General features: G+C 38.1%; 1 protein-coding gene across 3 annotated transcripts in view; it reads left to right on the forward strand.

Moving 5' to 3' along the window:
• The window catches only part of SRGAP1 (SLIT-ROBO Rho GTPase activating protein 1), a 139,738-nt gene that overhangs the window by 97,328 nt on the left and 29,244 nt on the right, over positions 1-13,166 (forward strand). The window contains exons 9-15 of one of the 3 annotated variants that reach the window (XM_050324027.1): positions 1,431-1,628; positions 1,746-1,830; positions 5,412-5,439; positions 7,793-7,895; positions 11,618-11,678; positions 11,826-11,903; positions 12,885-13,019. In XM_050324027.1, coding sequence (XP_050179984.1) covers positions 1,431-1,628; positions 1,746-1,830; positions 5,412-5,439; positions 7,793-7,895; positions 11,618-11,678; positions 11,826-11,903; positions 12,885-13,019 — 688 coding nt within the window. Of the gene's footprint in view, positions 1-1,430; positions 1,629-1,745; positions 1,831-5,411; positions 5,440-7,792; positions 7,896-8,415; positions 8,450-11,617; positions 11,679-11,825; positions 11,904-12,884; positions 13,020-13,166 lie in introns of those variants that run through there. The other 2 variants (XM_050324028.1, XR_007629948.1) reach the window with 2 other exon arrangements.

Raw genomic sequence — 13,166 nt, forward strand, 5'->3', positions numbered from 1 at the left:
CACTTTCAGAAAGGTGTGGTGTTTTCTACCTTGTCAAAGTCATAAATGACCCTGAAAAGGCTCTAATCTGTATAAGCAGTTTAAATTTTAAAAATTTTGGCAAATATGCTAAGGTAGATTTTATAGAGGTTTAGAAGTTTCATTTTTTACCTGTCCATACATTCACATTACTGAATTCTGTGTTTTGCAGATGCTTCAGTGTAAACTTTTTAGAGCACATATTTTTTTAAGTCTTGTGGCAGAAAGCCACTGAGAACAGTTATTGTCTTCTGGGACCACGCTCTGTCCAGTCCTCAAATTGCTACTTCTGTAGTACAAAGGAATTTGAACTGTCTTTTGTGGTATCTGAGTCAAGATCTCTTATGCTCTCAGCTACAGTTATTTATAAACACAAGTAATGAATGCCTGTGATGGCAACAGCTCACCTAGCAAAATAAAATGCATTTTTTTTCTAAAATATTAAAAAACTGTGCTGTTCTCTTTCACCTGCTCTGGCAGCAAAGAAAGGCCTTCCAGTGGGAATAAATTGCACTTCTATCATAGTTAAGGCAACAATCTGTTCCTAAATGAAAACATAGGGATAATTTAATTTCTTCATGTACTTTACTGATAAAGTTTTCAGGATGCCAGTTTTTCTCATTCTAGGTTATATGTTGAATGTCTATAACAAAGTGGTAATACCCATGACACATGTAGAATACTCTAAAAAAACACAACACCTGCATTCAGAAAGTATCTCAATGTAACAAAGACAGAAGGAAGGAGAAAGATTATTTCTTTCAGTGAAGTAAAGTGCAAGGGCATAGTGGTGCTCCACAGGTCATAGGAAGTGCTGTGAGGCTGGTGTAAATTGTTCTTGCTCCAGCACTGTCTTTCAGCTATGTATTCCACTCATGCAGTCTAACATTGCTGTGCTCCTCATGATAGCACTCCACAGAACAGGGTCACAGACTTTTTTTTTTTCTTGGAAGAACATGTGGTCCTGGCAGCCAGATCCCTGGATGTACACATTCAGTATAACACATTCACCACATTTAGGAGAGCTGACCCTCCAAAGTTCTGTATCGTCTCTATTGCCTCCCAGATTAGGGTTCATAATCAAATCATGTCAGGTTTCTATTCCAGTTTCAGGAAACAAATGTTTGAGTGCAGTACAAAGCCAACACAAGAGTACGTTTATGTTTGTGGGATGGACCATGGCAAAGCAGAGAACTAGACAGGAAACCTAATTATGTCATTCTTCTGCTACTTAGATAGCTGTTATAGCTAACTTTTCACATTTACACACTAGTTTGTTTGAAGAGAATGTGCCAGAGAATTACTGTGAGTAATAAGCTTCCCTTCTAAGCTGCTCCTATATATATTTATCTTCTAAGCTGTTCCTATATATATTTATATTGCATTTGGCAAATTGTGCTTTTTAATACCAGGTTAAGAAAACAACAGAGGCTACCCTGCAGACAATACAAGATATGGTCACCATTGAAGATTATGATGTGTCAGAGTGTTTCCAGCACAGTCGCTCAACTGAGTCTGTGAAGTCAACAGTCTCTGAGACATACCTGAGTAAGCCTAGCATTGCAAAAAGAAGAGCTAACCAGCAGGAAACAGAGCAATTCTATTTCATGGTATGTTGGTTGCTTCCTTATTTGTGATACAGACCAAACACCTGAAGTAAACATTATGCAGAAGTTCCTGGAATTTGTGTGTCATACATAGTAATAGATTTATCTGCATCTCTACAGAAATTCAGAGAATATCTGGAAGGTAGTAATCTCATCACAAAACTTCAAGCAAAACATGACTTGCTGCAGAGAACACTTGGAGAAGGTAAATATCACACAATAAACTGAAAAGTGATTCCAGACTATACAATGCTCACTGAAATGCCAGAGGTACATAGGAAAAGAATTACAAAACTTAAAGCTTAATTGTCCAGTAAACATAGATTTGATTTTTACTAATCATAGTTTTGGTGCAGTGGTAAGAGTACACACAAGAAATCGGTTTTATTTCTTCAGCAGATAGTTATTTCCACTGCACAGATGTTTAGACAAGTGACTATATTTGGAAACGGAACTGTTGTATGAAAAATCTCGTGTCTGAAAGGAGAACTGACAGACTATGCAGGCTGATTTAAAAGCTGTGAAAAATGTACTTCTTCTATGTCCTAACAATTTCTGTTGACTTGAGGGTTTTTTAAGAGTTGGGGAACAGTGATTTTTTTTAAGCTTACAGAATTATCCAGGATGCATCACTTACAGTGGATTCACTAATGCAGCATTTCTAAGATATGGACATGGATGTCCTTCTTGCAGCCTAAGAACTCAGTGGAGCATTTATGAAAGGTAGAAGGTGAAATCCTGATCTTGTTGATGTCAGAAGGGAGATTCTTGTGGACCTAATGTTGACTTTCTACCAAGTATTTGCATATTGTAAACTGAAATGAATGAAAACTAAATGAAGAGCTCTATAGCTGCTGATTATCATTACTGCATATAAAATTATTGCATTACAAATTACGATAGCAGAGAATTATCCATTTTCCTGAACACTCTCCACAGTTTTTAAAAGTACATCTTAAAATCTAAACCAAGTCAGCAGATGTCCATGATCAAATGAAATAAAGCTGAATTAGGGCAGTAATCAGGCACTATGCACAGCTCCAGGCCTCCCAACAGGCACTTTCTCTTGGACCACAGGGAAAAGGGGAATTTCAGTACAAGCCTTGAGGGCTAGCCACACAGTGTTACAGACTTGAGAGGAACTGAGATTACACCACAAAGAGTAGAAATCCTCTCCTGAAGGTTAAAGACTGTAATTTAAAATTTAAACTCAAGAAAGGAGACCTGTTCTCTAGAGTGTCTCTTAGAGTGTCTCTAAAAGATGTGTCAATTTATTTTCTTTTTATTGCCAAGTATCTGTTGTTAATCATATCTCTTCTTGCTTTTAATACAAAAGCCTAGTTCACAAATTCAGTTGTGGAGGTGTCTAAAGAGCTGTTAGCAGTTCAGTGGCTGTGGCCCAAACAAAGCCCCTGTTCAGAGAGTGACCTGAGGCTGGGGGTAGAAAATAAGTGGCATTTTCTTGCAAGGCTGGACTGTAGAAGATGGTAGCTGGTTTTAGACAATTAATTACATTATCTTCTTTCTCATGGAAGTTTTCATTCAATAGGATTTTTATTTTGAATATGTGTGTTGAACAGTTTATTTATTCATACAAAACAATGTGCAGCTGACATCAGTCGAAAAAAGGGGAAATTTTTCCTCTGAAAGCTCACAGAAAATGTATTTGTAAAAAGAAAGTAAAAGGGGAAAGATCAAAGGGAACAGAATCTGATGCCTAATACATGTTGGAAAAAAATTAAGGAAAGAATTGTTTGAAAGGAAACCTAAAGAGAAGCTTCTCAGCGGTGTGACCTGAATGATAGATTGCCATTAGGGTTTGGGCCATTCTGCCATGCTCAGGCATGCTTGGATGGTTCTGTTTGAAGGGATCCCTTCTACCCACCAGCTCTAACCCCAAAGTAGTTAATCCATGTTGCCCACAGTATTTTGGCATGTATTTGTTGTCCCATCATCACAGCACATACAAATAGTACCCCAAATGTACACATTTACATTCAAAGTTGATACTTGGAGCAAAAGCCATCATTTTTAGAGGTGAAAAAGTTCAAGTACTCCCTTCAATTGAGACATGTCCTGCATTACAGTGCACATGCCTGGGAAGGAGGACTTGGATTCTGCAAGTTCTTTGCATGTGGATGATTGAAAGGATCAAATTACAGTGATATTATGAATGTTATTGCTGTGGCTAATATAGAAATGAATTTGTAGGAAGTGAACTGCTCCCCTGCTCCCCTCAAACTGCCTTTTCTGGGAATTTTCATGTCAGCAAGACTGCAGACAAATAAGAGAGTGTGCTGCGTTAAATAATGCAAGGGAGAATGGGGGGGGAGAAGGAGATGGTTGTCTGAACTGGAAGTTTTCCTTTGGCACCCTTTCCTGCTTTTATTCAGACCTATACAGTGTAAGGACATAGGCTGAATAAATCCAGATTCCCATCTGGTGTCCACAGCATTGATAGCATTTGGCTTCTGTTCCAGTTTATCACCTGCCTACTGCAGTCTGCTGCTGTTTATGGACACAGCAGATATATATTCATGATCTGCACAGCAGAGATAGATGGAGTGCTCTGTGCTGAGTCTGCATCTACAAATTTGGAAAGTAAATAGAAATGCTCAAATGAAATTGACAGTAAACATAGGAAGAACACTGATATTCATATTAATCCTAACCCAGGGCTCATCTATTGAAAGAACAAATTAACAAAGCAAAGGCAAATGCAAGAAAGAAAACAATGAGTTGTAAAAGAAATTGCCCCTGTCGTCTGCACAATGTTCTGCCTCCTTAGCTGCTGTGATCTTTCCAAGACATTAATAAACGCCTTATGGATTGCATAAGTGGTCCTAATGGAAAGGCTTGAGTAAATAGCTGTTACATTTTTTGCCATGATGAAAAGAGACCATTTAAGTCCACTCGGTTTCTCTTTTTCTCACTGGTTTTTGATCAGTGAGAATATTTTGCCACTTGATCCATGGTTATTTAGTTGCTTTAGTCACTTCTTGGGAAGAAAGTTATCAAGGGCCTTTCAAAGTCTAAGTAAATTAATTGAACTGATTCTCCTTTATCCAGTATTTTACTGTCATGTTCAAAGATTTCTAATAAATTAATAGGGCACAGTCTCCCTTTGGCAAAACTGGGCTCACTGGAACTTATCGTACCATGACCTTTGTTCTGTTTCATTATTTTGCTTTTCATTATGATGAATTGACATGATGCACATTACTGGTCTGTTGATCTGCAAAGGTTGTGCAGGAACCTTTCTGGAATATGGTATTTGCTTCTTTACAATTCCCTGCAGTTCTCTGTGGTGTTTCTCAATGGTAGCGTTGTACTTTTTTCCTGCAATGCACAGACAAAAGAGAGGAGTGACTCTTTTCAATAGCTGCTGATGTCTAGAGCACTGTATTTCCAGGACTGAACAGGTTTAGACACAAGGCACAGGGGGAGATGTTATCTAATCTTGGCGCAGCTCAATTTCCATACTGATTTAGCCACTGAAACACACGAGCACAAACAATAGACATTGTGTGGAATTTTACTTGAAATTATTTACAGTATCAAGTGATTCTTTAATATATAGGCAGGCTTCTTAAAAGTTGTTCCATAACATGGGCTGTATTTGTATTTTAAATGGAACTGTGAAGATAGTAGGTTACTGTTCGTTATGTAATTGTATATCTTTTACTGGTAACATGAAAGGTAGGGTCAAAAATAATTAGCTACGTGTGATTTAGATACAAAAATTTCTCCCTAAATGGTTGTTTTCTGTTTATTGAACTTTTCTAGGTCATAGAGCTGAATACATGACAACAAGGTAAGATATTTTTATCTGAATTGGTTTAGAGTAAAAAATAAGGTAATAAAATCTAGAAATAACAAATTTTAGACTAACTTTGTAAGGGTTTATAACATTGTTGCTGTTGTTACATAAATTATGTACAGACCCTGTGTGTTTTAACTTTCAGCATGCTGATGGGTAAAGGACTGGACTGTTCACCTTCCTCATTCTTGTGAGCAGCTTAGGACAGTGTCAAGGGTGCTACAAGCTGGGAGATCCTTAAAAATAATTGTGAATCACATATCAAATTCAGAAGTTGCAGGGAGCACTTTGGTGCCAGTTGTCAGAGATACCTTGCCTCTCACAGTTTGTAATTCACTTGGTCAGGATACACAGTTCAGAAGAACCTGGTAGGAAGATCAGTTTAGGCAACAGGCTGTCTTTGGTAACCTAGCTTTGGACACGAATACCTGCCTCCCCCAGGATACTTAAATGGGTCTATATTTTCACAGAAGAGAAGGGATAAAGTGTTAGATCTCCCTGCTTTGTGCTGCACATACTTTTTCAGTTGTGTAATGCCACACCTTTGAAGCCACCCCCAGATGAGCGCTGCAGCCCCCAGGGTATGAGACTGTGGGGGGCCATAGCAACTGCTTGGATTTGCAGCTGCCACTTGTATGTATCACTGCTACAGGCAGTGTGTCCAGGTGACAGCAGGAACATCCAGCCCAGCTTTCTTGGTCTCACTCTTCCCTTCCCTTTCCATGCCTTGCTGAATGACTTCCCTTTCTCTTTTTTACTTCCTGGACAAGAACCATCTTACCTGGTCCCCGTGTTCCTGGGACATCCCTACAGATTTTATACAAGATTTTCTCCCACCACTCCATAGTCTTTTCTAGCTCTGTAAAGTTGGACTCGCTCATTTCCCTTACATGACATCAGTTGAAAAGCAGTAACAAATCAGAGCATTCTTCCAATTGCTGACATTAATTCTGACAACTGTACCTTTAACTCTGCCCCCAGATGCTACCATTCCAGGAATGCACGGAAATCAACAAATTTATGTCTAATAAGAAAAACCTTCTTTCTTGACTCCAAAGCAGGCGATTCATCAGACTCAAATCATCCTAAATTCCCTACTGTGCAAGCAGCTGAAAGAAGATGGAGGACTTAGGCAATGATTTTACCTTAGTTAAGTGGGGGAGCAGCTTGAAGCCATCTTACCTCATATCTTCTCACAGCTGGTCATTTAGAGCAATAAATTCTGAGGAGTAGAGGCTGCCAATCCATTCCTCAGCACCAGCTCCTGGGCTCGGGCTGGGACCTGCCTGTTGCCCCAAGGTTCAGTTAAGTTTCCAGGCTGTGAGACATGCAAACAGAAATGCAGTTCAAGGTCAAAGTTAAATTGTAGAAGGCAAGAGAATATCTTTAAAGATGAGTTTAAAACAGCTGGTAGTACTCCAACAGACCTACGTCCCACCACTGAATACCCTGTGCCTTGTTCCTCACTCGTTCTCCAAAAACATATGATTTTTTGCTAATTCCCAAAAAACCTATAGGAACATTGGACTGCTGGTGCATGAGAACTAAGGAAGCTATTGGCATGTAGCTGTTGGCATGACATTCACAAAATAGTTTGTGACCTAGAGAACAATACTTATTTCCTGTAATCTCTTTCAGTTGTAGTAATCACATGTGTGACACACTAGGTAAACATTTTGCAGACCGAAGTTTTGTGTGTTCTTCTATTTTTTTTTTTTTTGTTACACTGCTTTTATTTATTAGTTTCAAGTTGATATTCTTTTAATTCCTTTACCTAATTAGCAAGGCAATTTTTTGTGTGTGTGAAGTTGTTGATGGTTGGGTATGGAGAGCTAAAGCTATTTAACTTTCCTTACTCTAGATGAAATTGCAGACAGTTTGGTTTTGAAGCATCTTAGGAGTGTGCTGAGCAGCTTTAATTTGCATTTGAAGTTTCTCCAGCATGAAGCAACTTTTCAGCTTGATAAGAGGTTCTTTGAGTGGCCTGTGTTCTGCCACAGCTGGCAGGATGAATTCCAGTGGTTGCTGCACATTTTATGCATGACCGCAACAAAAAAGGCCACTCCAATTGTGCAGTGTTCGGAATAAATGTATGTGGTAAAACCATAAAACAGGGATTCATAAAGAACGTCATTATTTATCCATAAGTAATGCATTTTTAATGGGGGCGTTCTCCACTCTTTAATCACTGTTACCCTTAAATTTGATGGAAAGCCTTTATTTGATAAGTACTGTGTTTATTTCTCCCTTTATAATGTTCTGTTGTTTTACCATGAGCTTACAGACATTTAATTTTATTGTGTGACTTAATTCTGCCTTGCTCAGTAATCATATTCCCTTCCCTTAGGCCTCCAAATCTTCCCCCTAAGCCCCAGAAACACAGGAAGCCCAGACCCCGATCACAGTATAGTGCTAAGTTGTTTAATGGTGATTTGGAGTCGTTCATCAAGGTACTGGCACCAGCCACCCCAGTGGCTGATATCAACACTTCTTACTATAATGGTCACCACCTCACAGTGAAGCTGAGGGAGATCATTATGTTTAAGTCTGTCCTGGGGCTCTTTTCTTTCCCGGTTGATCAATATAATACTTCCTGAAGTCAAAGGGAAAGAGGGGGATTCATTTCTCGTGTTAGCCTCCCCACGGTTTTGTTAATCAAGTAGGAATAGTATTGGCAGCCTGCTTTTATTAGGAAACTTAGCGTCATGCAGAAGATAGGATGTAGCGGTGCATCCCACAACTTAGCACAGTTTCCTGCTTGCCATTTTCACTACATTCAGTGTTTAAAAGTCTGTGGAGAAGGGAGATGCAGTTTTACCCTGGGTTTGATATCCAGCTTTTGATTTCCTATGACTTTGGGAATTTATTATATTGTGTGAAATTGTGATCACCGCTATTCTGGATCTTGTATCTTTGCTGTATTTACTATCTTCTTCTTTCTCGTACTTTTATTTCTAATAATGCTTCTAGCCGAGGCCGAAGGAACTCTCACACAAGACATCAGGTATAGTTCTGGTGACAAGAGAACCAGCTCTGCCTCACTCTCGGGTTGTTGCATTCATGCCTGGCTCTAAATTAGTTCTTTCAAAGACCTGGAGGGAGAAGTTTGCATTAAGAAATGAGTGTATGAGTACAGCAGGCAAAACTAAATCAGAGCACAATACTTGGAGGGATTGTAGTCTTAAATGATGGATATTTGCTTATTCATTTTCAAGCACCTGCCCATCACAACTAGTACCTCTGGACAGTAGCTGACACTGCTAAGGAAAAGAAATCTTTTTAAAAATTGTAAAAATACATTTATAAATGCAGAGAATAAAATTCATGATTCAAGCTCTGTGAATTGGATTTGAATGTTACATGGAGTTTTTTTAATTTCTTGTTCAATACAGCTAGTGGCAAACATCTTGCAGAACAAATTCTGTGCTTAGAAGCACCATACCAGTTTAGCTGTCTTTGAATCAAGCTTTCAGATATCTTCAGTACAACTATAGGGAAAACTATTATTATTGTTATGCAGGAGGTGCTGTGAAGTGCAAAGACTTTCAGAAATCATCACATGATGAAACAGATAAGTATCATAAACAGTTTCTTGCTCAAGGATGAAAGTAAGCAAAGAAGCAGAAATTCTCACAGCAAAAGTCCCTGGATTAGAGAAGCACAGAGTAAATCAGGAAAAATGGTACCCCATAATTTTCCCGCAGAGAGAAAGTGATTATAATACGTGGCAGAATGGGTGACAGGGCTTACTTGCAAGTGGGAGCCCTACATAATTAGTCTTTCAGAAGAAAAGAGGTCAAGAAAGCTGGTAGTCTTATGACAGCCATTGTGGGAGCTACCCTAGGACAGCATCTCTGCCCAAAGACCATGTCACTCCTGATAGGGATGAGTCATTTGGACAGTCACGAAACGATTACAGCTAGTGAAATATAATATCTCACCAAATTGCTTTTTGTTAGAGTTTTGCATCATAAGAAATTATAATTAGTCCCAAACATACATTCACTGACTACACATATCAGATTAAATTCACAGCAGCAATATGGTCACTGGTCTTGACATTCACCAACACAGATTGTTACTTCAAATTATTTTCCTTCCATTAGATCGAAAAGCCAAAGTTGTTAGTTTAGATTATTTCAGGGCATTACTTCAGTATAAGGTTCTGTGTGGCTCTGAACAGATTCTCCAAAATCAGGTATGAGAGTAATTTGCTGGTTGGGGTTTTTTTTCATAATTTCTTACTGCAAACGCTGTCTTTTCCTGGGCTTCACATTCTTTGCATGAACCAGTGTACTAACAGGAGATATGGGTGCATGTTGTGCATGTTTCCTAATACTCTGCTTTTTTGGACAGCCAGGCTGCTCAGTGTTGGTGAAGATGACAGTATTCCTGGGTTTAGTAACTGACCTGTTCCATGGGTTTTTTTGGTTTTGACATGTGTTTGAACACAAGTCAAAGAGAAAATGCTCTTCTGGACGTTACTGGTTCTTGGCTAGCCAGTCTTTGCTAGGTTTTAAATTAAAAGACAAACAAGCCACAATTTAAATAGCATAATTAGTGACACAGTCTTTTGTAAGCCCCACTAAAACAGCACAGAGTACACAGAAGATCAGAGCTTAGGTTACCTTAGAAGTGCAATGTTTCATTGCTTCATTGTGTGTTACTTTTCAAACTATTTTAGTAGTTGGCTTTTATTCTACTGGAGCTCAATTCATAAACAACCCATTAGTGTAACTTAGCATGAAAATGAAGAAGTAGTTTGTAAGAGGAAATGTGTATTCTGAGTTGTAGGGTGCTTTTGAATTCATGGGTTTATAATACAGAATGATTTTATACTAAACTTTCAGATGAATTAGTCAATTCTCTGAACACTTGTTTATTTGAAATTCATTTGGGAAAAAAATTGTAGCTTCCAAGACAAGAAATTCTAAAATTATTTATGAGGTAGTAATTCTTCCACCATAAGCACCAACTTTTCCAAATAATTTTTAATCATATGATTTATGTCATTAATAGATATTTGATGACGTGTGGTCACTAACATGCTTGGGTTAAAAACATCCATTTTTCAAAATGCCAAAACGGAAAGGACTCTAATGGTTCTTTTGCAAAAAGGCAATTTAAAAGAAAAAGACAAGTATCTCACTGAAAATTAGTGGATAATCATCTTCTCCCCCTCCCATCAAAAATGTTTTATATGTTTTATTAAAACATCTTTGTGTAACTGAAGATGTAGCTACAGACCTGCTGCTGTATCATTGCTGAGACGAGGAGCTATGATTCCAGAGCTCTGCCAGTGGCAGGTGGGGAGGTATGGGCTGTGACCTCCCTTCCCCAATAACTTTGTGCCTACAGAAGAGACAGCTGAACCCCATGTTCAGTTCAAAGTAGCTGCAATTCACCACCCAGGGCCTACCAACCATGTAGAGCAGCCAGAAACAACATGCCGGGCCATCATCTGCCCTGTGTTAGGACATGCAAATCAGCAGAGCATATAGGGGTGCCCTCAGGTCAGGAGGGAGACTGCACTGGTACCCCTGTGCAGTGTCATTTGGTGGCTCTTCTCCAAGATCATTTTTTATAGTCCAGCAAGTTCAGAAAAGCCTTTTGTTTACAACAAACTTTTTTTACCCAAAAGAACAAACCAAACAAAACTAGCCAAACAATAACAAAAAAAACCCACCTTGAGGAATTAGATCCTGTGTAATTAAGGTCCATGTAGGATTTTCTCCACCAGGAAAAGAAAGGTAAGTTAATTGGATGCAGAGGGATCATCTTCATCATGAATTGTTATTCTTAATAATAAGCTTTTTAAAAGGCAAAGTCACTGCTTTAACTCATTTTGCTTCAAAAATCAAAAATGCATGCATGAGCTTAGATGTTGCATACAGTGTTAGCCAGATACAGTGGCAGAGGTAGAGAATGAAACCTGAACTTCCCAGCTGAATGATTTTTAGAAGCATAATCCTTCCTCTTCATTTGTTCCTATCCCTCTCTCCCTGAATGGAAAGAGAGTTCTCTTAGAAGTGATGTTTCTTCTTAGATGTTTTTTTGCCAGCACTGTATGGCCATCTGGATTGACCAAGAAAGTGCATTTTCACATTCAGACCATAGTAGGGAGGTTTCCTCTTTCCAATCTGCAGTTCACTCTTTCTGCTCATTTTTGCAGGACTCAGGGCAAGTCATTCCTCTTATTGTGGAAAGCTGTATCAGATTTATAAATTTATACGGTAAGCTCTAAAAAAAACTATGTCATTTCATTATTGCCCTGACTTTTTGGTATGCATTTAGCACCACAGCTTTGATTTTAAAATAGAGTTTAAAGTATTTTAAAAAACAGATTAATTTTTCACCACTGTCTCCCATCTTTGCTGCAGGTCTTCAGCATCAGGGAATTTTTAGAGTGTCTGGTTCCCAGGTGGAAGTCAATGATATTAAAAATTCATTTGAGAGAGGTAATTGCATTTTCATTTACTCAAGCACCTTAATATCTAACACTGAAAAATCTTTTAAATTGTAATTATTTTCTTGTCTATTTAAGCAGTTTGTATGTACTTTGTGTACTGCACCTTTTTTTTTTAAATTTACATTCTTTTTTCCTGAGTCTTAAAAACTGTTTTTTTAATTTCCAGGAAAAAATAACAACTTTTGCAGATCCTCTGCTAATGAAAAAACCCTTTGAGCAAAAAGTCTTGTGACTAAAACCATGAAAAAATATGCACAGTGTTTTTCTTCCCAGGATTTGTTATATATCTTGTTAAACCTGATCTTGTTTTTGAGAAGATATGTAAAGCAGCTGTTTTTACTAGCTGAGTGAAGTCACATCCCTCCATTCTGCAGATTTTAAATCTGCCTTATTCTTAACTGCTTCTCGTAGATAGTGTTATCCTGGAAAATACATACATTTTAAAGTGTTTCAAAATAAAGATTAAGTCTTTAAAATTGCACAAATAAAATAGTTCAGTCGTGGCTAAAGCTTCAGTTAGGGTTTCAACAAAATGGTTGCACGTATTCCTGAATGTTTTAATATTTCAGAATGAAGATACATTTCTAGTTCAAAGGGTGATCTGGCTCCATATGCTTTATGTGCGGTCCCAAAGAAAAGTCTGAGAAGTCCTATTCAATTAAAAACATTTGGCTTTTTAATTTTAGTAACTGTAAATCACAACATGTCCATAAATACCTAGCTGGAAGTTCAGGACCTAAGAGATCACTAGGTTATGTAATTTTAAGGAAGCTTTACTTAGGCTGCCATTTTTAGTTTAATCGTAGCCTGGGATTTTTAAATCAGTGTTTATTATCTTACTTCAATGCTTGCATTGCCACCTCCCACACACTAAAAACAAAAAACCTCCAAAATGTCACTCACTCATAAAAATGTTCTATGCAAGAATGCTTCTGCATGTGTGTTTCACTCACTTTATTTACTTTTTAAGGTGAAAATCCTTTGGCAGATGACCAAAGTAACCATGACATTAACTCAGTTGCTGGAGTACTGAAGCTCTATTTCCGAGGGCTGGAAAATCCCGTCTTTCCTAAGGAAAGATTTAATGATCTTATTTCTTGTATCAGTAAGTAGAAACTTCTGTTTCTTTCTCAAGAGAATTTTACTTTTAGATACACAGTAGTAGCCTGAAGAAAGAGCTAACTTCACACATTTTCCTGAGACAATTTGTTTGCATCTGTAGCAGTCTGGGTCAATTATTAGTCATACTGGA

Source organism: Myiozetetes cayanensis, unplaced genomic scaffold (genome assembly GCF_022539395.1).
Source record: "Myiozetetes cayanensis isolate MyiCay16 unplaced genomic scaffold, myiCay2020 scf3, whole genome shotgun sequence".
Classification (NCBI taxonomy): Eukaryota; Metazoa; Chordata; class Aves; order Passeriformes; family Tyrannidae; genus Myiozetetes; species Myiozetetes cayanensis.